The sequence below is a fragment of the Anoplolepis gracilipes genome, unplaced genomic scaffold (genome assembly GCF_047496725.1).
Source record: "Anoplolepis gracilipes unplaced genomic scaffold, ASM4749672v1 Contig19, whole genome shotgun sequence".
NCBI classification, from domain to species: Eukaryota; Metazoa; Arthropoda; class Insecta; order Hymenoptera; family Formicidae; genus Anoplolepis; species Anoplolepis gracilipes.
The window spans coordinates 987,520-1,012,988 of NW_027328667.1; the positions used below are offsets into that span (position 1 = coordinate 987,520).

The 25,469-nt window shown below is 42.2% G+C and overlaps 1 protein-coding gene across 1 annotated transcript; it reads right to left on the bottom strand.

Annotated features, from left to right (window-relative positions):
- Positions 1–6,388: 6,388 nt before the first annotated feature.
- On the bottom strand, positions 6,389–7,504 carry LOC140675586 (uncharacterized). The gene is made up of 2 exons (XM_072910170.1): positions 7,321–7,504; positions 6,389–6,987 (listed from the first exon to the last, which is right to left on the bottom strand). The coding sequence occupies exons 1-2, from the start codon at positions 7,502–7,504 to the stop codon at positions 6,389–6,391; spliced, it is 783 nt and encodes a 260-aa protein (XP_072766271.1).
- Between the last annotated feature and the right edge of the window lie 17,965 nt (positions 7,505–25,469).

The window sequence follows — 25,469 nt, forward strand, 5'->3', positions numbered from 1 at the left end:
TATATTTTCTTTTATTCCAGTCTCTGATGAAAATTGTAATTCCATTACTATTGTAACGAGGCACCCCCCGTTACTAACGACAGCCTCGTTCCCGATCACCAGTCGGAAGTCCGTTGCCCGGTGACCAACAACCGGGCAAAAGCGGAGGCGCGGTGCGCTCTTTTTAGATTTCCAAACTCGCGGCCTTTGCGACCGAAGGATCTCGGCGAGCGAGAGACTAAGTCCCGCTCGGGTACCGTCCGACCGGCACCATAAACACCCGAGCGGCGACACGACGCGGCATTTTTTGCATATTTATTTGATATAATTTTTACATTTTTTACATATTTAATTAATATAAATTTTGCAGAATCCTGTCTGAGAAGTTAATTTTGATGTTATTAATTTTTCAATAACATCAAAAATCGAAAGCAAGAGTATATGTACTACATAATTAATTTTTTTGTAGAACATGATGCCTCATTTCAATAATATAAGAAAATTGAAAATAAAGGAAAATGGAGCTTATATCTTTTTTTTTTGTTCACGCAGGGGAAATCTACAAGGAGATACCTAATGCCCGCGGGGACGGTACATTGGGTTATGTGGGTTTTAGGGGCGCTAAGATGGTGTTTGCGCCCCCGACCCACTAAAACCCCTGCGGTGATCTGGCCCGGACTTATTCAGGGCCTCCGGGAGCGAGCAATTGTATTACTTCCGGAGGGCCCCTTGCCTTATTCTGCCCGTGGGGCCAACGTCCAGCTTATGTGTCCGGACGTGGCCTTATTTCCTCTCCTTTGTATGGCAAGGAGAGGAGGCTTTCTCGTTGTTTAATCGTGGCGCAGGGGGGCCACACCCCTTAAGAAAGGGAAAGGAGTATTCGCCCTGGGGGAGGACGAGGGCTCGAGTCACTCGCTCGAACCCTCGTCCTTGTGCCCTTGCCCCAAAATTTGTTTGGGAGGCCTACTTCCTTTAGTGACGGCGGCCGAGCCTTCGGCGGATTCTTCCACATCTTCTACGCCCGCCGCCGTCTGCCTCGTCGTTGCTACCATCGCTGTCACTGCTCAACGCGGCAGCGGCAGCCTCTCTCTCTCTCTCTCTCAGCCACCTCCGTCTGCGTCATCACTGACTTGCAGAAGGAGGTGACTGCATCCCAGGCCTCGTCGTTTTCGACCATGTGGGTAACAACGGTCGGGAGCGACAGGTCCTTCCCAATTATGCTAGTAAGGACACGGTGCTCGTTTGCCTACGCTGGGCAATGTTCCAGTGCTGCGCCGTGTCGCTCTCTTCCTCATAATAGTGGCATGCTGCCGTGCGCTCTTTCCCGATTTTCCTCATGTACTCGCCGAAACATTCGTGTCCGGCGAACACCTGAGTTAAGTGGAACGACATCTTTTTGCCGTGGGATCTACTAGTCCATTCTTCCTTAGTCCCGTCTTCAGAACAGTTAATGTGTGAGCCGTTCCCACGAATGAGAAAGGCCCGTGCTACCTCGCCCTTTCAGGCATACGCCACATTTTTACATCCGCTGTCTATCGGAACCGCCCCGAGACGGGCGATGGAAAAATCCAGTAGCGCCTGCTGGTTCGTTTGTGCAGGATGGACAGTTTGGCCACGACGAATAAGCCCATCTTTCCTTTCTTAGGGTGACATAAACTCCGCCGGCTGGCATTCGCCACTATCCGACTCCTTCACCCCGCTATCTTATCCGTCGTGCCCACGGGGACCACGGGGAGGTCTGTCCATTTGCATCCCGACCTGGATGAACGCTTCTGACCCTGTCGGGCGGAGGGAATAGTGGGATAGGTGGGCGTATCAAGGTAATGGAGTCCTACCTAATTTCATCTAACGCGACGCGAACGCTGCTCGAGAGCGTGGTTGTCCTGAGAAGATTACGGGGTCACACCCCCATACCCAAAGGCTCCAACCTCTTCGGTTGAACAACGGACCTACCTAATATATAATCTACGATTCGTATCCCTTCAGCCAAAGGGATTCTCGGCAAAAATCGGTGAACACGGAAAGGGCCTCTGGGCTTGACACGAAGAAGCGTGCCACATCCGGCCATTGCCATTCACCTTCCGGTTCACGACGCTTCGCAGGATCTCTCTCTGCGCGTCAAAGAGGGGACATTCCAGCAAGAAGTGCTGAACTGAGTCAACTCCACCTCCGCAAATGCACACTTCACTTTCCACGAGACTTAACGACGCGAGTCTTTCCCTAAAATCTCCGTGTCCAGTGAGGACCTGTGTGCTCCAATGATTTATTTCCAACGAACGCGCAACTAGTCTATCTCGCATGTCCCTAAAGAAGGCGAACGTGGTACGACCCTTACTTGAAGAGTTCCATCGGGTCTGCCACATATTTATCGCCTCGTTTTTAATTCCTACAATCGCGGTTTTTCTTTCGGTTCCGGCGGGGATCTCAATATTACCGATCTTGGTGTCTTTTCCCGACCTAACATTATAACGCGCGGCACCTTCGCGAAGAACTATATCTACAGGAGTCGCTCCTCCGACGACGCAAAGTGATTCCCACGAGGCCGTGCGGTATGCACCAGTCATTGAAATTAAGACTCGACGCTGCAGGGCTTTCAGAATTCTAATGTCTTTCTCCGTACACAGGTTGGCCCACCCCGCAGCGGCATAAGCCACTGTCGGTGCGAACACGCCCCGGTAGATTGTGGAGTGTCCTAAAACGCAGGCCCCAATGGGCTCTCGCTACTCTACCTAACTTCTCGAACAGCGGCCCGACTTTGCTGTTTAAATATTCGCAGTGCGATCTAACCTTTAAATTTCTATCCAGGTAGACGCCAAGATACCTAATCGTTCGCTTAAACCCTATTTTTGTTTCTCCGATTTTAATAATTGGCGGTCTATTCTCGAAGTCGACGGTTTTCTTATTTGTTTTTCGCTTCCTATCCGGTCGTGCTCCTCCCCGTCTACCTATCGGGTTTTTCGCGATCGCGTCGGATTTCAGAATGATGGCTTCAGTTTTACGCTCGAAAATCTGAAGTTTCGCGGACCTACACCATTCTGTTATTATGTTAACTACACGTTGGCCTTCTGTCTCAAGTTCCCTTCGCGAGTTTCCGTTTATGACGACCACGAGGTCGTCCGCGTACGCGGCGAATCTATCTGGAATCACGTCTTCCAGTACTCTCAATAGGCCATCGAACATGAGGTTCCAGCAGGCCGGGCCCAAAACGGAACCCTGAGGGCACCCCCTCTCGGCCCGCTTGAACACTTCCGCGGAGCTAAGAGAAATTTTTACACTTCGATCGCTGAAGTAACTCCGGAGTACTTCGAAGATATTACGCGGACAATCCCGTTTCTTAAGACTATCTAACACAAGGGGCCACCAGACATTGTCAAAAGCCCCGGAAATGTCGAAGAGAAGCGCAACGGCGTACCTCCTTTCGGAGGTAGAGACCATCCGTCGCAACTCCACGACAGCTTCCTCCGTCGACCTTCCGGGCATGAACCCGAATTGTCGACCGGAGACCTTCCCCGGTGCCAGTGACGTGTCTAGCAGACGAGTTTTTATAAGCTTTTCGAAAAGTTTTTCTACTACGGAGAGGAGACAAATGGGTCTGTAGGATTTCGGGTCTCTCTCGTCCTTGTCTTCGCCTTTCAGGAGGACTCGGAGTGAACCCTCCTTCCAGACAGAAGGAAAGACGCCCCACTGGAGACACCCATTGAAGAGCCTAACTAACTGACCGGGGATTACTTTACAGGCCGCCTTGAGTACGGCGACTTCGACTAAATCTAAACCCGGAGCTTTATTATTTTTAAAAGTTTTTATCGCGCGGGCCATTTCCGTCTCCGTGAAGAGAGAGGCGTCGACTGTATCGGGGGCAACTCTACACGCGTTTCTTATTTCACGCTGTTCAAGCGTGTCTTCTATCTCCCGGTCATCTGGGATGTGCACATCCAGGAGGTAACTAGCGGTCTCCCCTAGTGACTTTGTGGAATATTCGCCACACCGGAGTGTGCTTAGCACCCCCTCAACCTGGAGTTTGCTCGCCTGTTGCTTGTAAACGAAGCCCCAGGGCTCCCGGTTGCCGTGCGATGTGACGAACTTCCGCCAGCTCGCGAGTTTCGCCCGCTTCACCCCCCTACAGTACTGCCTTCGTGAAGAACGATACTCCAGCAGTACCCGGAGGTAAGTAGGGTCCTCTCGCCCTCCCTGAAGGTCACGACGCAACCTATATACCTGTTTCTTAACTATAGTTAATTTTTTTGTCCACCACGGGTTGGACTTCCTAAATTTGCGCTTCCTGGGCATTGACGCAACACAGGTCTCTGTGAGCACCACTGTGAGCGTTTCTGCCATTTTCTCTACTTCTATTGTGGAGCACAGATCGATAGCCTCCAGTTGCGATCTTGAAAGATCTGTCAGGGTGACAGAGAACCGTTCCCAGTCGGCCCGACTTGTGTCGAACCTCGTGTTCCCAGCGCCCCGATCGGCACCTGACTTTTTCGGCAATCTCAATCTTATGTCCACGGCCCTGTGGTCACTGGTGGTCCAGTCACACCTTACCTTCCAGTCACAGATGAACTTGTTCATGGAGGGCGACGTCAGGGTTACGTCGATGAATGACGAACCCCTTGTCGTCCAAAAGGTGGGCGGCTGTCCAGCATCGTTGACCACTGACATGCCAAATGCCCTGATGAGGTCCTCGAATCTGGCACCTCTATCGTCTGTCTCTTGGGGACCCCAGAGTGACGATCGAGCATTGGCGTCTACACCTATAATAAGTCTCTCCCCCCTCAGTGAACGAAGCACCGTTTCGAGGTGGCTGAGGTGCTTCTCAATCTCGTCGCTGTACTGGAAGTAGCACGAGACAACGTAGAAGGAGAAGCTGGAGGCCTGCACTTCCACACAGACACAGTGCGTAGTGCTAAGCTGCGCGACGAAAACCGTATCAAAATTGGGATTACAGATTGCTACTGCTGCCCACGGACGTTGTGAGCGCACTGCGGCAACCTTCATCCCTATGCCTAATCCTACGATTGTGTAACCCGAACCCTGTTTCCCGACGTGTGGTTCCTGCAATAACAAAACGTCAAGTCGCTTTTCGACTACGAGCTGACGTACCTCACCCGTTACTACAGCCGAACGTCGCATGTTCAGCTGCAGCATCCTAACACCCGTGGACGCACTACCTAAGCTAGAGTTTATCCTACCTAATTCCTGTGGCGTCGGGCCACTCGCTGTGTGGGGTGGGGTTGGGTCCGCGAATCTAACCGTCTTTCGCACCGTTGTCTCAATGTTCGCGGTTCTAAGCGCGGATCTAATCGCGGGCTTCTTTATTTCGCGCGCTGTTTGTTCGACGCCTGTTTCCGATTCTCGCGCTAAATTATATGTCGCCGACCTAATCGAAGTGACCAAACAACGTTCCAAAACGACGCACGCGGTTCTAGTCACGGTTGTTTCGCGATTTTCTAACGCGGTTCTAGCGGCAGGAAGGCTGCAATCCCAGGGCTGTGCGCCATCGCGTAATGTGTCACGGGCCCGCGCGCGCACAGCTCGGTGAGGCGCTCTCGAGGAGGCGGAGGCCGCCACCGAGCACGCGGTCGAGCAGACCCGCGACTCAACGACGGAGACACCCCGCGCTTCCCTACTCGCGGCCGCGCCAGACCGGAAGCGGTCGGCCAGGCGGGCACTCCTCTTCACCACGTCAAAGATTTTGTTGCAAACTTCATTTCTTTTCCCACGAGTACGGTGGAAGGGGTGGTCGAGCGACGTAGAGCCACCTTTACGCCGCCAAGCCTAAATACACCGGGAGGACGGCAGGTATCCCGGGACGGACCGTTCGCGACCACGACGTTTTGCGTCTACGCGATCATGCAGACCCTAAGCACGGTTCCTAACACCTTAGCCTTTAGACGTTACGCGGGCCCAACTTCGACGAAAGCGACCGCGACGACGACGACCTAACGACCGCCCAAGCCGACAAAGCCACAGACGGCAACATCCAGAACCCGATTTTACCTGAAAATAAAATTCCTGAAAATAAAGAACGTATTAGAACTCACGCACACACACACTCACACGTGGGAGTCACTAGGATCGGGGTGGTCCCCGCCTCTGGCCCGGTGGATGACTGAGTCACCCATCCAGTCCTTCGGGCGAGGGTCCCGACCGGCTCCCACTTTTCCCCACTGAGGGACGTTTCACGGCAGGAGCACCCACCGCTCCGCACCCTCATCCCGCGGGAGCACCCGCATAAAAATTAGGTGGGAGGAAAAAAAAAGGGGGGGGGACGGCCGTCGACCGTCCAAACAACGCACGAAGTGCGCTCGCCACATAGGAGCCATTTGTTCAGCAAGCTGACGCCGACTCGTGGCAATGCTGTCTGGGCACGTTGGCTTCACCTTTCGGTTACTAGAGCCCCCTTACCACGTCAAGGTGTGCCCACGAGGGGGCTCGTATTCAGGATAGGTCCCATGGCCCCGGCGACCCTTTTTCCCGATTCTGTTAGAGGAATGGAGGTTATGTATTCCTCCCATTTCTCCATCATTTGTCGCCGGGCTTGGAGCCTTGCGACACCTCTCACTCTGGCAGTTATTGTTACTCTCATCTCTGGAGCTCTTTGACTCTGGCGTAAGTACGGGCATGTGCCCCAGCCAAAAGCTCCATGGGGGGGGAGACCCGCCAGTATAGAGGCCGCTGCATGAGACACCGTTCTATAGTCTCGGACGAGACGAATGGCCACTCTGCGCTGTATCCGGTGCAATATGTCACGGATGCGCTTCGTGGCCATCGCCTCGTCTGCCCATACCAGGGCCCCGTATAAGGCCATTGAGTTTACGGTGCCTGCATACAGTTTATGCACTCGGTCGTCTGGCCTTCCTAAGTTGGGCATTAAGCGGCACAGTGCCGCCGTTACCTCACCGATCTTCTCGGTGCCGCCGTTACCCCACCGATCTTCTCGGTGAGGTAACGGCGGCACTGTGCCGCTTAATGCCCAACTTAGGAAGGCCAGACGACCGAGTGCACAAACTGTATGCAGGCACCGTAAACTCAATGGCCCTATACGGGGCCCCGGTATGGGCAGACGAGGCGATGGCCACGAAGCGCATCCGTGACATATTGCACCGGATACAGCGCAGAGTGGCCATTCGTCTCGTCCGAGACTATAGAACGGTATCTCATGCAGCGGCCTCTATACTGGCGGGTCTCCCCCCACCTATGGAGCTTTTGGCTGGGGCACATGTCCGTACTTACGCCAGAGTCAAAGAGCTCCAAGAGATGAGAGTAACGATAACTGCCAGAGTGAGAGGTGTCGCAAGGCTCCAAGCCCGGCGACAAATAATGGAGGAATGGGAGGAATACATAACCTCCATTCCAGTCGACCGAAGTGGTCGCAAAAGTTCCACTTTCCGTCCAGCTGTAGTCCTAAGTATTTGAGACTGTTGCTCAGCTGGACGGGGATGTCGTCGACTGTTATCTGGGCCTTCGGTGGTTTCCCCCTGAGGCCATCGTGGAAAAAGATGGCCTCTATTTTTCTGGGGGCCATCTTCAGGCCCGTCTCCTTTATAGCGTGCACGGCCCACGTCACCCCTATCTCAGCCGTCCTAGCGGCTTCCCACCAGTCATTTTCCCCGGCCAGTAACAATGTGTCATCAGCGTAACACACTGTCCTGCAGCCGGGGAGGAGGGCAATCCTCAGCACACGATCGTATGCGATGTCCCATAGGAGGGGTCTGACACCTGAGGGACACCGCAATATACAGGGTGGACCATTTTAATCCATCCAGTCGAATATCTCGAAAACCAAGCCCGGGAGAGAAAAATGTTTCACATAAAAGTTGTATGGTTTCGAGGGGGCCATAAGATGGTACCATTGGTTTGACCTTGAAGTCATTTGAAGGTCACTTCAAGTTTTTTAAATGGAACACCCTATATATTTTTACATATTCTTGTAGCTCAGCTCGAGAGCTTTCCAAAACACTTGTGACAAAGTATTTTTTATTAACTATTTTTTGAGTTATAAGGTTTCAAAGTTGCAGTATTTTGACATAAAATACAAGATATCTCATAAAATATTCATTTTTTTATTATCTTACTCTAATACTTTTATGCACAGAATAATGAGACGAATCAATTGATGTAAAGAAAACACATAATTATGTTAAAGTAAAAATGTGTAACTATTAGTTGCAAATTCAGATTTTTACTTTAACATAATTATATGTTTTAATTATGCCAATTGATTCGTCTCGTTATTCTGTGCATAAAAATATTAGAATAAGATAATCAAAAAATGAATATTTTATGAGATATCTTGTATTTTATGTCAAAATACTGCAACTTTGAAGCCTTATAACTAAAAAAATACTTAATAAAAAATACTTTGTCATAAGTGTTTTGGAAAGCTCTCGAGATGAGCTACAAGAATATGTAAAAATATATAGGGTGTTCCATTTAAAAAACTTGAAGTGACCTTCAAATGACTTTTCAAGGTCAAACCAATGGTACCATCTTATGGCCCCCTCGAAACCATACAACTTTTATGTGAAACATTTTTCTCTCCCGGGCTTGGTTTTCGAGATATTCGACTGGATGGATTAAAATAGTCCACCCTGTATATCTCGCCGGCAGTGAGTATCGCATTTGTCGCGGTACTCTAGGCCCCTGCTCTTAAAATATTAGCCGATCACCTCCACGAGGTATTAGGGAACGCTGTGGTGTTCTAGGGCGCTCCCCACCTTTCCCCAGGGCAGGGTGTTAAAGGCGTTAGTTATGTCCAGCGACACAGCCACAACCACCCTGCCCTGTTCGGACTCCACGAGGGTCCTGACGCGTTTTATAGTGTCAGTGGTTGAACGCCCCTCGCGAAATCCGAACTGGTCTTCGTGAAGATTTGGTCCAGTCTCCCTGAGGTGCTGGACGAATCGGTTCGCTATTATTCTTTCAAGCAGCTTGCCGACCTCGTCTAGCAAGCAGATGGGCCTATATGCCGACGGAGTACTCACAGATTTGCCCTCTTTCGGGATGAGAACCAGCTTGGCCCTCTCCCAGACTGGGAGGAAATATCCCTTCCTGAGGCATCTCGAAAAGATGTCTCTGACTATTTCTAACAGGTGGGCCAAAGCCATTACCCAGACAGGGCCAGGGATCCCATCAAGACTCGGGGCCTTGTTTCCCCGAGTCCTTAGTCTCTTGATCGCCCCGGCCATTTCGTCGCTGGAGACCTTGAGGTTTTCGTCCCACTCCATCCTCTCGCGATTGACCAAATGGGGATGGTCCCCGGTCCTCGGGAAGAAGGTGAAGAAGGTGTTCTCTAGTACCTCAAGGTCCACGAGCTTATACTCCACAAATACGCAATTTTGCGTTAACTTTACATTTTTATTCGCCTAAGGCGTATAAATATCCCAGAGGGCACATAATACTAAATGATGACGAAAGGATGTCTTTTTTAAGTCATCTTTCTGACAAGGCTTAAAGATGTCTAAAGGATATTTTTCTGCCTACAAAAAAAGTCATCTTTTGAAAGATGTCTAAAGGATGTCTTATAAAAGTCATAATTAATTTTAGTCGATGAAAAGATGTCTTTTTTGGTCATCTTTTTATTCATCTTTTCGACAAGACAAGAAAGATCTGTTTTATAATATACGTGTTCCTTTGTTTGCTGCTACGTGGCGTGTTCAGACTTAACTATAACTCATATTCAAGTTTTCATAACATGTACACTAAGGGTCATTATAGCCTTCACGTCTGAAAGTGGCCGTTTCCGGTGCCAATAACAGCTATGCGCATCGCATCAAATTATTTGTGATCTGTGACTGTTGATTCATGGAAAAATCGACAACGTTGTTCGGAATTCAGAGTTGTGTCAATAAACTCCAGAGAGAGGTTAAATTACAAAAAGTCATCTGAAAATAAAAAGTAAAAAATAGAAGAATATATTATAATAATAATTATGAGAGTGATAAATAATTATTACGACATAAATTTATTAGATATATAATTTCAGGTGAAATGCCATTAGATAAATGTTACCTGCACCCCGGAAGAATTTTTCAAGTTTCAAGAACGAATTATTCCACCTACCATTCAAAAGATCAGTATATATTTATATATGTTATACTCATTGATAGTTTTCTACATTATTGTTAAAGAGTATATTTATTACAGTTATCGATGCAGGAACTATTTTCAACACATATAAAAAGAAAACTTGGAGGACATACAGAAGGAAACAAATTACAACAGTTATTACAGAGTGAAAACAATTCAAATACACTTTTTACAGAGGGTATTATTTTTTGATTAATATAAATATATAGTTAATTATGGTGAGGATACAATAATATATAATACATTAAAATGTATAAGTGATATATTAATAAATAGTTTTATAACATTATCGAGAGTCTTAGAATCATATTATTTAAATTATAATTTATATTTTTATTATATATTACTTTATATATATCATTTTACATATTTTTATATATTATTTTGATATTTAATCATTTTTATACATTTTTTATTTTGATTAATTTACATTTCCATTAATATTAATAATAAAAAGAGAATAATAAATTTTATATATAAAGCATTTAGAAGAATTACATTTATTGATATAATATACATTTATTATTGATAACAAAGAAACATGTATTTTTTATATAATACTTATATTTATTACCAATTAATATATAAAATAAAGATCATTTAGCGAAAATATTGGATATATGAATAAGAAACAAATATCGTGAAAAATCGGATGTAGTATGAAGACAATATCATTGTGAATTAGAAAAACGAACGCAAGATCAAAAACTATAGTGCAAGGTGAGAAAATTTTTCAATTAATTGAAGTGGATTTTTTTAATTCTGTTGCAATTGTTCTTCAACAGAAAATGATTACACAATCTCGACAAGTAGAATGAGACATTGCTTGAAATCAGTTAAAGTTCGTGGAATGTTATTAGATGATTGAAAAAAGTATGTTATTTAGTCAAAAATACTATATAGTGACCTGATTTGAAGTACGCATGAATCCAAAATATGTAATTCCTTCTGGACATAACGGAAGACTTTCAGTAGATCACTACACATGAATGCTGAAGAATATATAGGTGAAAATTTTAAAGGAAATAAAACTTAATACCAGATTAATATATTTCGAAAAATATTATGATCATACAAAATAACAATGCACACTTCAAGATTGGTTGAAGTTTGAAGCAAACCCCGATTTGAACTAGTATAACAATAACTTCGTAAAATCATCTGATCTAATTGTCAGTTCAATCGAGAACATTATTTAAAGAAGGAAAAAAAGGATCTAAAAAAAGATTTTTCTGAAAAAAAAAAGATTTGTGATTATTTCTTTTGATTATCGTGATCTTTTTCAAGTTGTTAAATTTATACTTACCAATATGGAATCCAGAAGTCATCATTTTCAATTATTAATTGCAATCGTCTTGATATTGAAATAACTAAATTATGGTTATAATCTGGTCTCAATGCCAATTCGTTCCATATTTGATGAATGTAATTTCTTAGTGCTTCTTTAGTTCTTAATTCATCAGATATCCATGATTTTTTCATTTGGGCCCAAACGTTCTCAATTGGATTAAGATCAGGTCATTTTGCAGGCCACGGTAATAGTTTAAAATCGGGATTTGTTTCAAACCATGCTTGAACCATTCTTAAAGTGTGTACGGCATTGTTATCTTGTGCGATTATAATAGTCGGGTATTGGTCTTCGGGGAATATTTGCATGGCATTAGGTTTCAAGACTTCCTCTAAAATTCCTACATATTCTTCAGCATTCATGTGTAGCGTGATTTCTATTATATCCATTAATCCTAAGGCTGACATGCTCCCCCAAAATCCTAATGAAATTCTTCCACTATGTCCAGAGGGAATGACATATTTTGGATTCAAACGTTCTCCATCTGGTCGCCACAATTTGAATCTTCCATCTTCAGCTGAAGAAAATACTTTTTCGTCCAACCATATAATAGCATTCCATTCTTCTGTGGTATATTTAAATGCTATAATGCAAATTGCACTCTTTGATTTCGATGATTTTCTGTGAGTGCAATTTTTTTTACAGGTGGATGCGATCGAACTTTAGCTGATTTCAAGCGGCGTCTCACCGTACTTGCTGAGATTGGATAATTATTCTGTAGAACTAATTCTGCAGAATTAAAAGGATTGGCGTCAACTAATTGAACAATTTCTTCATCTTTTTGCACTATAGTTTTTTGGGGTTTTTTGTTGGTTTTTCTATGATCCTTTAAAAAAGCGAGACCTCCTTTTTTATATTTTCTAATCCATAATGATACTGTTCTCACACTGTGCATCCTATTATTTGTGTGATAATTGTTCTATTTATACCCGATTCATATAATCCAATAATACGCCCTCTGTCTCGTTCTAAAAGATTTGCAAAAATAATGCGTTGCATGGCCATGTTTATTAGCTATAAGTGCGACTAAACAAATGAATAACAATGTCCCCAAAGACCAATACCCGACTATTATAATCGCACAAGATAACAATGCCGTACACACTTTAAGAATGGTTCAAGCATGGTTTGAAACAAATCTCGATTTTAAACTATTACCGTGGCCTGCAAAATCACCTGATCTTAATCCAATTGAGAACATTTGGGCCCAAATGAAAAAATCATGGATATCTGATGAATTAAGAACTAAAGAAGCACTAAGAAATTACGTTCATCAAATATGGAACGAATTGGCATTGAGACCAGATTATAACCATAATTTAGTTATTTCAATATCAAGACGATTGCAATTAATAATTGAAAATGATGACTTCTGGATTCCATATTGGTAAGTATAAATTTAACAACTTGAAAAAGATCACGATAATCAAAAGAAATAATCACAAATCTTTTTTTTTTCAGAAAAATCTTTTTTTAGATCCTTTTTTTCCTTCTTTAAATAATGTTCTCGATTGAACTGACAATTAGATCAGATGATTTTACGAAGTTATTGTTATACTAGTTCAAATCGGGGTTTGCTTCAAACTTCAACCAATCTTGAAGTGTGCATTGTTATTTTGTATGATCATAATATTTTTCGAAATATATTAATCTGGTATTAAGTTTTATTTCCTTTAAAATTTTCACCTATATATTCTTCAGCATTCATGTGTAGTGATCTACTGAAAGTCTTCCGTTATGTCCAGAAGGAATTACATATTTTGGATTCATGCGTACTTCAAATCAGGTCACTATATAGTATTTTTGACTAAATAACATACTTTTTTCAATCATCTAATAACATTCCACGAACTTTAACTGATTTCAAGCAATGTCTCATTCTACTTGTCGAGATTGTGTAATCATTTTCTGTTGAAGAACAATTGCAACAGAATTAAAAAAATCCACTTCAATTAATTGAAAAATTTTCTCACCTTGCACTATAGTTTTTGATCTTGCGTTCGTTTTTCTAATTCACAATGATATTGTCTTCATACTACATCCGATTTTTCACGATATTTGTTTCTTATTCATATATCCAATATTTTCGCTAAATGATCTTTATTTTATATATTAATTGGTAATAAATATAAGTATTATATAAAAAATACATGTTTCTTTGTTATCAATAATAAATGTATATTATATCAATAAATGTAATTCTTCTAAATGCTTTATATATAAAATTTATTATTCTCTTTTTATTATTAATATTAATGGAAATGTAAATTAATCAAAATAAAAAATGTATAAAAATGATTAAATATCAAAATAATATATAAAAATATGTAAAATAATATATATAAAGTAATATATAATAAAAATATAAATTATAATTTAAATAATATGATTCTAAGACTCTCGATAATGTTATAAAACTATTTATTAATATATCACTTATACATTTTAATGTATTATATATTATTGTATCCTCACCATAATTAACTATATATTTATATTAATCAAAAAATAATACCCTCTGTAAAAAGTGTATTTGAATTGTTTTCACTCTGTAATAACTGTTGTAATTTGTTTCCTTCTGTATGTCCTCCAAGTTTTCTTTTTATATGTGTTGAAAATAGTTCCTGCATCGATAACTGTAATAAATATACTCTTTAACAATAATGTAGAAAACTATCAATGAGTATAACATATATAAATATATACTGATCTTTTGAATGGTAGGTGGAATAATTCGTTCTTGAAACTTGAAAAATTCTTCCGGGGCGTAGATTCACCTGAAATTATATATCTAATAAATTTATCTCGTAATAACTATTTATCACTCTCATAATTATTATTATAATATATTCTTCTATTTGTTACCTTTTATTTCCAGATGACTTTTCGTAATTTAACCTCTCTCCGGAGTTTATTGACACGACTCTGAACTCTGAATACAACGTTGCCGGTTTTTCCATGAATCAACAGTCACAGATCACAAATAATTAGATGCGATGCGCATAGCTGTTATTGGCACCGGAAACGGTCAACTTCAGACGTGAAGGACGCCTAATGTATATAAGCCTAAAAGAACTAGACGAAGATTAGATACTACTAAAGGCTGATTTATGCAGGCCGTAACCGTATGCCGGTAATTTATATTCCGTTAACTTATGCCGTAAATTTTGATGTCTGATTTATGTTTGATGTATATCGAGAACTATAATATATATATATATATATATATATATATATATATATATATATATATAGAATGGATGAGTTATCTGAGTGATTAGACTGATTTGAGTAATATTTTTTTTTAATAAAATGGATAAAGCAATTGTGTGTGCGACATTTATAACAATTCTTGGCTTGACTTATACTATGAAATCAACATAAAGCATACAGAAGAAAACGTCGTTAGGCTGTACGCCCAGTAAATAGAAAAAAAAATAACTAAAGGACATTTTCATAATTTATTTTATGATATGAAAAGAGTTGATAAAGCGTATTTTGTAAAATATACGAGGATGTCACCCGAATGTTTTTACGCATTGTTAAATCTTAAACGCAAATTAGTATATATATTAGTATATTGACGTTACACACAACCATAGATTATATAAAGATTGAGATTGTAACCAATCTCCACATTTTCTTTCAAGATAGCTTGCCATATTCTCCAAAATTTAAAATTGAGTTAACTTTACAATTACGGCATAAATCACCGGCATTCGAAAATTCATCATAAACGAAAGCATTGAAATCCCAGTGTTGAACTTTACCAGTTCCAGCATAAGTTACGGTTACGGCCTGCATAAATCAGCCTTAAAGGTATAATTTAAAAAATCTTTTTTGTCAGTTTAACTTCTGATATAATCCCAATAAGGGATACCAATAAAAATACAAAACATGAAATATAATATATAAGAATAACCTATAATTAAGAAAAAGACATTAGAAATGACTAAAAAGATATCCTTAGAAAATTTTTTAGAAACTAAAAAAATGTCTTAAAGACTACCGAAAATGTCTAGTAGTAGTAGTAGACGTTTATTTGGGTCCCCTTGGGGTTTCCAACTCATACAACTTTACATGTGTTTTCTGGGGAATACCAACCTCTTACAACCTCCTTCTTATTCTTCCTTCTATACATTTCTTCGTCCTATTTACATCTCTCGTAACTTAACCTATGTATTTTCACTTTCTCATAAATCCCCCTCACACCTCATCCCCTCTTACTATATATCCTCCCTCTCCTTACCTTCTCTCTCATACCTTCTTATGTCTAGCCGCCACTCTCTCTCATAACCCTCTCCGTTCCGCTCTCTCTCTCTCTCTCACTCCTATACTCTTCTTTCTCTCATTCCACACTCGTTCTCCTCCATCCCCCTGCCCTCGATACCACGTCCCTCTCTGATCCCTTGCTCTCCCCTCAGTTCACTTTTCCTCTCACCAACCCCTTACAAAAAACTCCTTACAAACTCCCTCTTTCTTTCTCATTCCCATACCTATTTACCAATATTTACAATTGCACATCCAAAAAATAATCCTTGTCCCTCTCTCCGTAACCCCTTTACTTTCTCATTTCCTCTTATTACCTATCCTCCTCCCCTTCTCCGCGAACCTGGCCATATACCTGGCCTTACAAAATTTTTCCCCTTCCCTCCCTTACGATCCATCCTTCTCGAACTGTCACTCCTGTATATATACATACGTTTAAAATCTCCCCACGCGGTCCTGGTCTTGAGCGACCTCACATTTTGAAAACTCCTCTCCCTACCCCACGCTCCGTCCTGTTCCTCTCGCTCTTCCGGCCCTCTCTCCTCTCCCTCCCCCTGCATTACCCGCTTCTCTACCAGAAAACCTCTCTCTCATATCCCATCTTCCTCCTCTCTCTCCCTCTCTCTCTCTCTTTCTCACCCTCTCTCACTCCTTTTCCTCTCTCTCCTTCTCTTCCACATTCTCTCACTTTCTTTCCCTCTTACCCTAGCTCATCCTCACGTTCACCTATCTTGCCCATTATAAACCATAATTACGCCCCTTTCCTCTCCGTACCTGGCCCTTTTTCGACCTTACATACTGATCCCCTCTCCCTCCCTTCGGCCCACCCTTTATCTCTCGTTTTCTCTATCCCTTCCTTCTCCCCTCCCTTCTCTCCTCTTTCCCTCTCACCCTTTTTCTCACACTACCGCTCCTCATAACCTTTTATCACATGCATCTCCTGCTTGCGCCTGTCAGGTCGCATCGATACGATATCTCGACGATCTCTCTTATCAAAAACCATCTGTCCCCTTCTTTGCTCGCTTTGAAACACTCTTCTCTCTTCTTTATCCTGTTCTTCCGCTTATCCCTCTCTTCACTCTGTCTTATCCCCTTTCCTTCTCCTAACCTTTCACTACATGCATCTCCTACATTGCACCTGTCAGCTCTTTGTAACATTCTTCTTCCCCTTCCTTCCATTCCGTTCACTCCTTACTCTCCTCACTCTTCTTGTTATTTCTCTCCATCTTTCACCTCTCCTCGTTTTTCTGTTCCTTTTCATGAATCCCTCTTCTATCCTCGCCTCTCTGCCATACATCTCTCTTTTCGCTTGCATTCTTCCACTCTCACTCTCTCTCCCTCACACACACACTGTCTCTCTCTCTTTCTTTTCCCCTTTCTCTCCTCTCTCTTTCTCTCTCTCTCCTCCCTTTCTCTCTCCCCTCTCTTTCTTCTTCTCCTGCTCCTCTTCTTCATTCTCCATTTCTCCATCTCTTCCCCTTCCTCTCCTTCTTTCCTCTTCTTCCTCCGTCACTCTCTTCTCTCTTCTTTCTTCTCTCCACGTTCCTCCTTCCTTGTCTTCCTTTTCTCTGCCCTCTCATCACCCGCCCTTAACCTCCACCTGTTATCGCCCACTCTTCTCTCCGTCCTAACCTCTCTCACCTCCTATCTTTCTATCTTCCATCTTTCTCCCCCTGCTCTTCTTCCTACTCTCCCGCTCACCGTGGATCTTCCTTATTATCCTCAGTTATTCCGTCATGCAATCTTTCACTGCGGGTCTTCTTCACTGCCCTCTGCACTTTCATCCTGTAATCCCTCTCTCTCCCATCTCCTTCCTTCTCCCCCTTTGCCACTTCACCATCCTTCTTTCTTCTTCTTCCTTCATTACCCCTCTTCCATTCCATCTTTCCTCTGCGCTCCTCTTCACTTGATTTCCCTTCTCTCTTCCTATCCGCTACCCGCCTCTAACCTCCAACTGTCACCGCGTACCTCCCTCTCCACCTGCACTCCGACATCCCCTTCACTTCGCTCCTCATCTGCCCTGATTCCTTCACCACTGTCCGCACGTCCACCATGCCCTCCTTCCGCTCCTTAATTTCGCTGCCTCTACGCCTCAGCTCCTCCAACTCTCCCTGCCTTTTCCTCTTCAACCCCATTTCTCTTCACCCTCCTTCACCCAGTTCACTCTCTTCCTGTCTTTCCAGCCAGTCCTCCACCTTCACTCTTCTCGCTTACTTTCCCTTCTCCTTCCTTCGCTCTGTCCACTCGCTCCACTGTCTCCTTTACTTTTTCCCCAACTCTCCTTTAACCTCTCAACACTCAACACACGTGCCTTAGTCCGTTCATTCGCCCTTATCTTAATCGATATTCCTGCTCGCCGCCTTCCTCGATATATCGGGATCATTTTCACTACACCTTCTAACCGTCTCCTGCCGCCATCTGCCGTCTGCCGTCGGTACTCCGCCTCCTCTCTCTCTACCGCACCGTTCCTTCCTTCTGCTCTCTCCTTACCGACCCATGCCCGCCATCCTCTCCCCGTTCCTCTCCGCTCCCTACTTCCACTCGTTATCCCCGTACTTCTTTTCTTCCCTTTCTTTTTTCCTTCTCTTCTGTTCCTTCACTCCTCTCCGTACAGGCTCCTCACTATCTTCCCTCTTCCTTTGTTACTCCCTCGCTCTTTTCCACGTTCCACTCGTTTTCTTGACTTTCTCCTGCTGTCCATGACACTTCACGTCATCCTTCTCATCTCGTTCCAACTTTCTCATGCTCATATTTCCTTATTCCATTTGCCCTTCACCTCCACTCCATTTCCTCCCACGGCAAGGTCCCTCCTCTTATCTCTCTATTCCTTCTTTTCACTCAATACTGTCCCTATTGTTACGTCAAGCGGGGTCGCGGCTCCTAAGAGTGGTCGGACCCTTCGCCTGACCGGTCGCATATTTCAGAAGCTAAGCTTCTGGGTATTCCCCGCGACTAGGCTTATCCGGACGATGGATGTTTTCCCTTACCAAAGGCGAAGTAATAGGGATATGGCGGTGGTGTTACCGTGTATATAATGTTGCGGCAGTATCAAACGAAAAGGGAAATGGCGATTACCGACTAAGGGAAGTCGCGTGATGTGAACTTCTCGGGAATGGTTCCGCTAACGAAGACTTTAATAGGGTCCGCTAACGAATAGTAATAGATGTTTCTATTTCTCAAACCTCTGAGGAAGTCGGCGTAAGTGTTAACGCACCGGTCGCAGTCGAACGAAAAAACTCTGCTAGATTACGAGAGCAGGCCGTGCAATACACGCCGGAATAGCGCGTGCTGTCGATCGCGAGGTGTACATTGAAGTACGCGTAATAATCTCTGTCGATGTCGTCGGAATTTACAAGGCAAGATGCGCAATACGGGGTAAGTTCTTTTTTGTGAGCGAATCCCGAGATGTAGATGCAACGGACGTTTTCTAATCGGTGACGCGCTTCGACGAGAGGAGCGGAGGGGTGCCCCTTCTGTGTGGGGCGCAGTTGTCCGTAACACATGTAGGTGTGTTGTCAATAAGTTATGGTTAAATACTATTATTATTGCTCGTATAAAGTGTTGTTATTAGTCGTGGTCAGAATAAAGAGGGAGTACAAATAATTGAATAACGAGAGATAGGTTTCTTATATTTATTCAGTTTAAATTTAAAGTTGTAAACAATTAATAATTGTTTACAACTTAATGTATAAAATAAAACGCGCGTTATACAATATTTGAAACAAGTATTAATTTGGAAGCAAGTATTATTTTCGGGAAAATCTCGACAAGAGAGAGAGTGGTCAACGCGAAACGCAGGAAATGAAAAAAAAAGGGTCGGTCGTAAACCGGCCTCGGCAGCGCGGAGCGAAAATACTATTTTGGAAGGGTTTAGCTGAAGGCGAGCTGGCCTAAGCAAAACGCAGGAAGCAAAAAAAAAGGGGGTCGGTCGTAAAAGTGTAGACACGAGAAAACTCTGGGTTTTCCAAGCTTCGTATTTTAAGTAACGCTGCTACGAGATATTGTTAAATTTCGTTCCGCGTAATATTAATCTATTATTATCGATTGTTCCGCGGAACCCCAGTGCTCGGGGGTGGAACACCCGTAATTTAGGTATAATATTTCGTCGCGTATCTGGAGGTAGCAGGTCTTCCTCGGATCTCCCGGTACGTAATTCGCGGGCGGCAGAGGGGGGAATAGTAGCTGCGTGTCCAACGGTATCAGTTTGCGCGGCCACGGAAAATATCCCACAGACTTTATGCGGATGTCCGTCCTCAGAGGTTCGACCTGCTTTGTTCGTAGCGCCGGGTTAAAGTATTCTAAGTCAAAATATAGACGATCCGTCCCGAGGAATTCACTATCCACTTCACTGACGGGGGCGTATTTGTATTCGTAATATAAGCGTCGCGCGTGGAATTTGTGTCCGCCTCTTCTTATTTTTGGCATCTTCAAAAAGATCAAATTAGTTTCGCGTGTTCGCTGGGTTCGACCATTGGTTTTGAGGTAGGGAGGTGGCATGTGCAGAATATTAGCACGATGCTATCAGGAGAAGGTATAAGTTTGGTCTTAGGGTTGGAGTGCCGTATGTGCAGAGTACTAGCACGATATCGGCTGGGTAGGGGTAGTAACGAGCGTGCAATTGTTTGCACCGCTACATCGCTGATTTGGTTAATGGTCGAAACCAGGTCTGTTGAGGGTCGGATTGAAATTTAATATGACGCCGAAAACGTAGAAAATGCGGACTGGGTTCAGGTACGTTTTGGTGTTAATGCACAATGAGATTTCGTAAATATATGTATATTTTGACTAAACTTACATTGGATGGTTACAGTGGTGACGCGTGAATATGAATCGGAGAGCTATCGGCGCGGAGAACTGACGCAGGGTACGGACGTAGTATAATGAAGTAACGATATAACAGGCGCTCGCGTGAGATAGAATGACGTTGAAATGGAACTGTATGGAATAGGATCGCGTACTGAGATGGAAACGAATGTGGATATGGAAAGCGAGAAAGTGTTGACTTGGAAATGAAATCGCGTATAGAAATAGAATTTCAAGGATGAGGAGCACTTCTAGAGAGAGAAGTACATCGCTCAGAGTCTCGAATTGATGTGTCGATTTTTGGGACTGTTCGAGGTCCCTCGGTTTGTGCGGGTCAGGGTTGAAAAGATGGGTGGACGCGTAGGAAGGGTTATCTAAGGGTTCGGAGTAGCGGGAGAGTCTTATGGTGGTGGGAGAGCAGCTATTTTATGATTAACGTTTCGTACTGTCGGCTAGAGTCGGTAACGGTTATAATGGGTAACTTGTCTTAGTGAATAACTTATCGGCTAAAATGTAGTCGGTAACTTGTCGTTTGGCTTTATATTATAAGTTTAGTGTTTCTTAAAAGTAAATGAGAAAAATTTTGATGCCAGGACGTAACACTATCTATTCAATATTCCGATCTTTCTCCGGACTCTCATTTCACACGTACACTATGTCCGCCATCTTACCCCCTCCGAAAATGTCTAGATTTAGTCATTTTTAGTCATCATATGGCTAGGCTTATTAGTGACACAAACGGGGTCATGAGCTAACTTTTAGTCATCTTTTCGTCGTCTATATCCTCTTACTAAAAAATGTCTTTGACAAAAATATGTCACGTTTTAGCCATCTTTTAGACGACTTTTGCCTTCGGGGATGTAAGCAAAACTTTTAATAATCATTTACCAGCTGTATCAACTATTAGATCATGGTATCGAGTTGTTAATGGCTCTCCCGGTTTTACGGAAGAATCATTCAAGGTACTTGAATTAAATTGTAAAAATAATGTTGGTATAGTTAATATTGTAATGGTCGAAATGTCTATAAAAGAACAGATTATTTATGATAAGAAACAATTCCATGGCTCTGTAGATTATGGTACTATACAAAACATAGAAGATGATAATCCTACTATAGCAAAAAATGCTTTGGTATTGATGGCAGTTTCATTCAGTGTTGTTCTCAGGGCCGCTTTTTTCGCGCATGCGCGAGATATCCAGTAACGTATAGATTACAGTTACAAATGGGCGCGAAAGTCTTGGCGGGATCTGGAGTGATCAGGGTAGGTCGGTGATGAAATGAGACGCGGACCGCGGACGTGTAAAGTGAAAATAAAGTTGTGATAAGTGAAAAGTTTTTTGTACAAAGCGTGGTATATAAATATTACCGTAAAAAAAAATTATTTAACTAAATGGTCTAAGAGCTACCCCTATTCTACAAGTTATGTACATTACTGAAACCATATTCGCCGTGCATGCGCGAAAAAAAACGGCCCTGAGAACAACACTGGTTTCATTGAATGAACATTAGAAAATTCCAATCGGATATTTTTTAAATCGTTCATTAAACGGAATAGAACGAACAAATTTGCTAACACTAGCACTGGAATTCTTAAACAAAGTTAATTGCAAAGTATACTCAATAACTTTCGATGGAGCTAATTCTAATATTAGTATGTGCACTACTTTAGGTACAAATTATTTAAATTATAATTCAAATTTTAAGCTATATTTCACAAATCCAACAACATCAGAAATTTATTATATTTTCTATGACATTTGTCATATGATCAAACTTATTCGAAATATGTTAGAAGATAAAAAAATAATTAAAACTACAAATGGGAAATCTATGGTCTTATTAATTTTATGGTCTTATATCGAGAAATGATACGAACTGTGTAAAGAAGGTTTAAAAGTAGCCAATAAATTAACTAAAAACATATATATTATCAAAATAATAGAATGAATAAATTAGCAATACAAACGCTTACAAGGAAACCTCGCGAACTCAGAAATTCTGATTTTAATGAAACTTTGCACACATAGAGAGGGTAAATACATGAATTTAGAAATTTTCAGTTGCTGCCCAAAAACGATTCTAAGGGATGAAACCACCCTTTATATAGGGTGTCCAATAGTTCGCGCAACACCCTTTACTTAGAACGTATAACAATGTTAATGGACTATTTTGAATTAAATAAATGAGATGTTGATGCACACCAATATGTGTATACCTTTATATTACGCATTCAAAAAAGTAAGTCTTGATGGAAAATAAATTAGTCGTTGGGAAAAACGTCAGTGTAAACTTAATTGCATCGGACGCATGTACTCAGTTAATTCAACTGAAATCGAATTATTCCATTTACTTATCCTTTTATTGAATGTTAAAGGAGCAACAAGTTATAATGATTTAAAAACAGTCAATGATCTATTGCATCGAACATTTACTTCTGCATGTTTGGCTTTGGGTTTAATTGAAAATGATGACGAATGGAAACGTGCAATAAACGAAGCTTCTATATGGATGATGCCAAGACAACTTGGTCACTTTTTGTTCAAATACTAATGCCAACCATTCCATCGAAAAGAATTATGGGATGAATTTCCAGTTGCAATGTCCGAAGATTACATACGACGATTTGAACGAGTCACAGAAATAAAAAAAGCTTATTCTCAAATCGATCAAATTACTTCGCAAAGAAAGTTGGGAACTTTCACAATTTTCAGAAATGGAACAAATAAAGATAAAATATGAAGAAGAAGATGCGGAACAATTACAAAGAGAAGCTTTATGCGGTCAGCAACAGTACAGTCAGTTAAATTATGGTCAAAAAATGTTGTTGATTATGTTTTAACTCTTTTGGAGAAAATTTATAGTCAACAAAAAAAATGGTTATACATTAACGGTCCAGGAGGTTCAGATAAAACTTTCGTTTACACAACATTATACTATTTACTCAAATCTCAAGGCAAAGTTGTTAATGCAATGGCTTTCACTGGTATCGCTGCAACATTACTTCCAAATGGAAGAACAGTACATAAAACTTTAGGTTTGCCCGTGCCTCTGTTTAATGACAACATCGAATATAAAAGTTCAATCCAAAGAAGCTGATTATTTAAAAAAAAAACAGTTTTTATTTGGGATGAAACACCAATGGCACCACGATATGCCCTTGAAGTAATGAATCATCTCTTACAGGATTTAATGCATAATGATATAACATTTGGAGGAAAAATTGTCATTCTTGGTGGAGATTTCAGACAATTATTGCCAGTAAAACAAAGAGCTACATGTTCTGAAATTGTAAATTTATCAATTAAATTCAGTTCATTATGGCAACATTTCGAAATCTTTTCATTAACGGAAAATATGCATATTTTACCACATGAACAGGAATTTACTCAATTTTTATTAGATTTGGGTAATGGTACTCTAAACGATCAATTTAATAATGTTGAAATTCCACTAAGATGAATAGCAGATTTAAATACAAATATAATAAAAGATACATATGAAGAAATAAGCAAACACAATTCCACTCGAAATGTATGGCTGCGCGAGGAGAGCCGGCCTACGCACGAGCTACGAGCGAGCAGATTTTGTTGCTACGCGACCCGCGCGACACTCGCCGCCGCCATGCCTAGAGCGTACGGCCTATAGTCTAGCCGCGCGAAACACGTGCTCATTCGCCTATCTTTTTTAATTAATATTTTGATAATTATTGCGAGAATCGCAAAAAGACCTAATACTTTTTTGTTTAGTTTACTGTACTCTACCCGCTCACGAGCGTTGGTTTGTTAGTATATACAGGATGTTTCAAAACGACCGTATCACCTCTTGGGTGCAGGTAGAGCGGGTTAAATAGAAAAGTCCTGTACTATTTTGCGACTTCCGCAATAATTATTGAGAAATTAATTTATAAAGATCGACAAATTCAGCGCGAGTATCAGTGCGCCGCGAGAAGGACGGCCCACCGCTAAATCGGTCGCCAAATAATAATCGCTCATCTATTGTTCTTATCAGCGTTTCTCGTCTATGCCCCTAGTAATCGTGAGACAATGGTACCTATTTACGCCGCGCGCGTTTAGCGACCGGCTTTGACGGTGGGCCGTTTTTTTTTTTTTTTTTTTTTTTTTGCGGCGGGCTAATACTCATGCCGGATTTGTCGATCATTGTAAATTAATTTCTCAATAATTATTCCGAAAATCGCAAAATGGTACAGGACTTTTCTATTCCATTTAACCCGCTCTACCTACACCTGAGAGGTGACACGGTCATTTTGAGACATCCTGCATATATATACATGTGTGTGTGTGTGTGTGTGTGTGCGTGCGCGTGCGTGCGTGCGCGTGCGTGCGTGCGTGCGTGCGTGGGTGTGTGTGTGTGTGTGTGGGTGCGTGTGTGTGTGTGTGTGTGTGTGTGTGTGTGTGTGTGTGTGTGTGTGTGTGTGTGTGTGTGTGTGTGTGTGTACAGGGTATCCGGTAATTACCGCCTCACCTCTCTAGAGCAGATAGAGCAGGTCAAACTGAACATAAAAGTCCTGCACTATTTTGCAATTTGCGCAATAATTATTAATTAAATAATTATTAATTAAAAACGCTCAGCAAATGATATTATATATACAGGATGTCCCATAACTCGCGAACCACCCGTCAGGTGCAGGTAGAGTAGGTTAAATTGAGTAAAAAAGTTATCTATCATTTTGCAATTTTCGCAATAGTTAATGAGATATTAATTATAAGAGATTAGCCAATCGGCGCCCGGCAACAGCGCGCGGCACGAAGAAGCCTACCATTGTTACTTGATACTAGGCGCGCCGAAGTGGTGGGAGGAACGCTCTGTATTGACAACCTGAAGAGTCATTCCTCAAGAGTCGTTCCTCCCACCGCTTCGTCGGCACGTCTAGTATCAAGTAACAGTAGAAGGCTTCTTTGTGCCGCGCGTTCGTGCCGGACGCCGATTGGTTGATCTCTTATAATTAATATCTCATTAA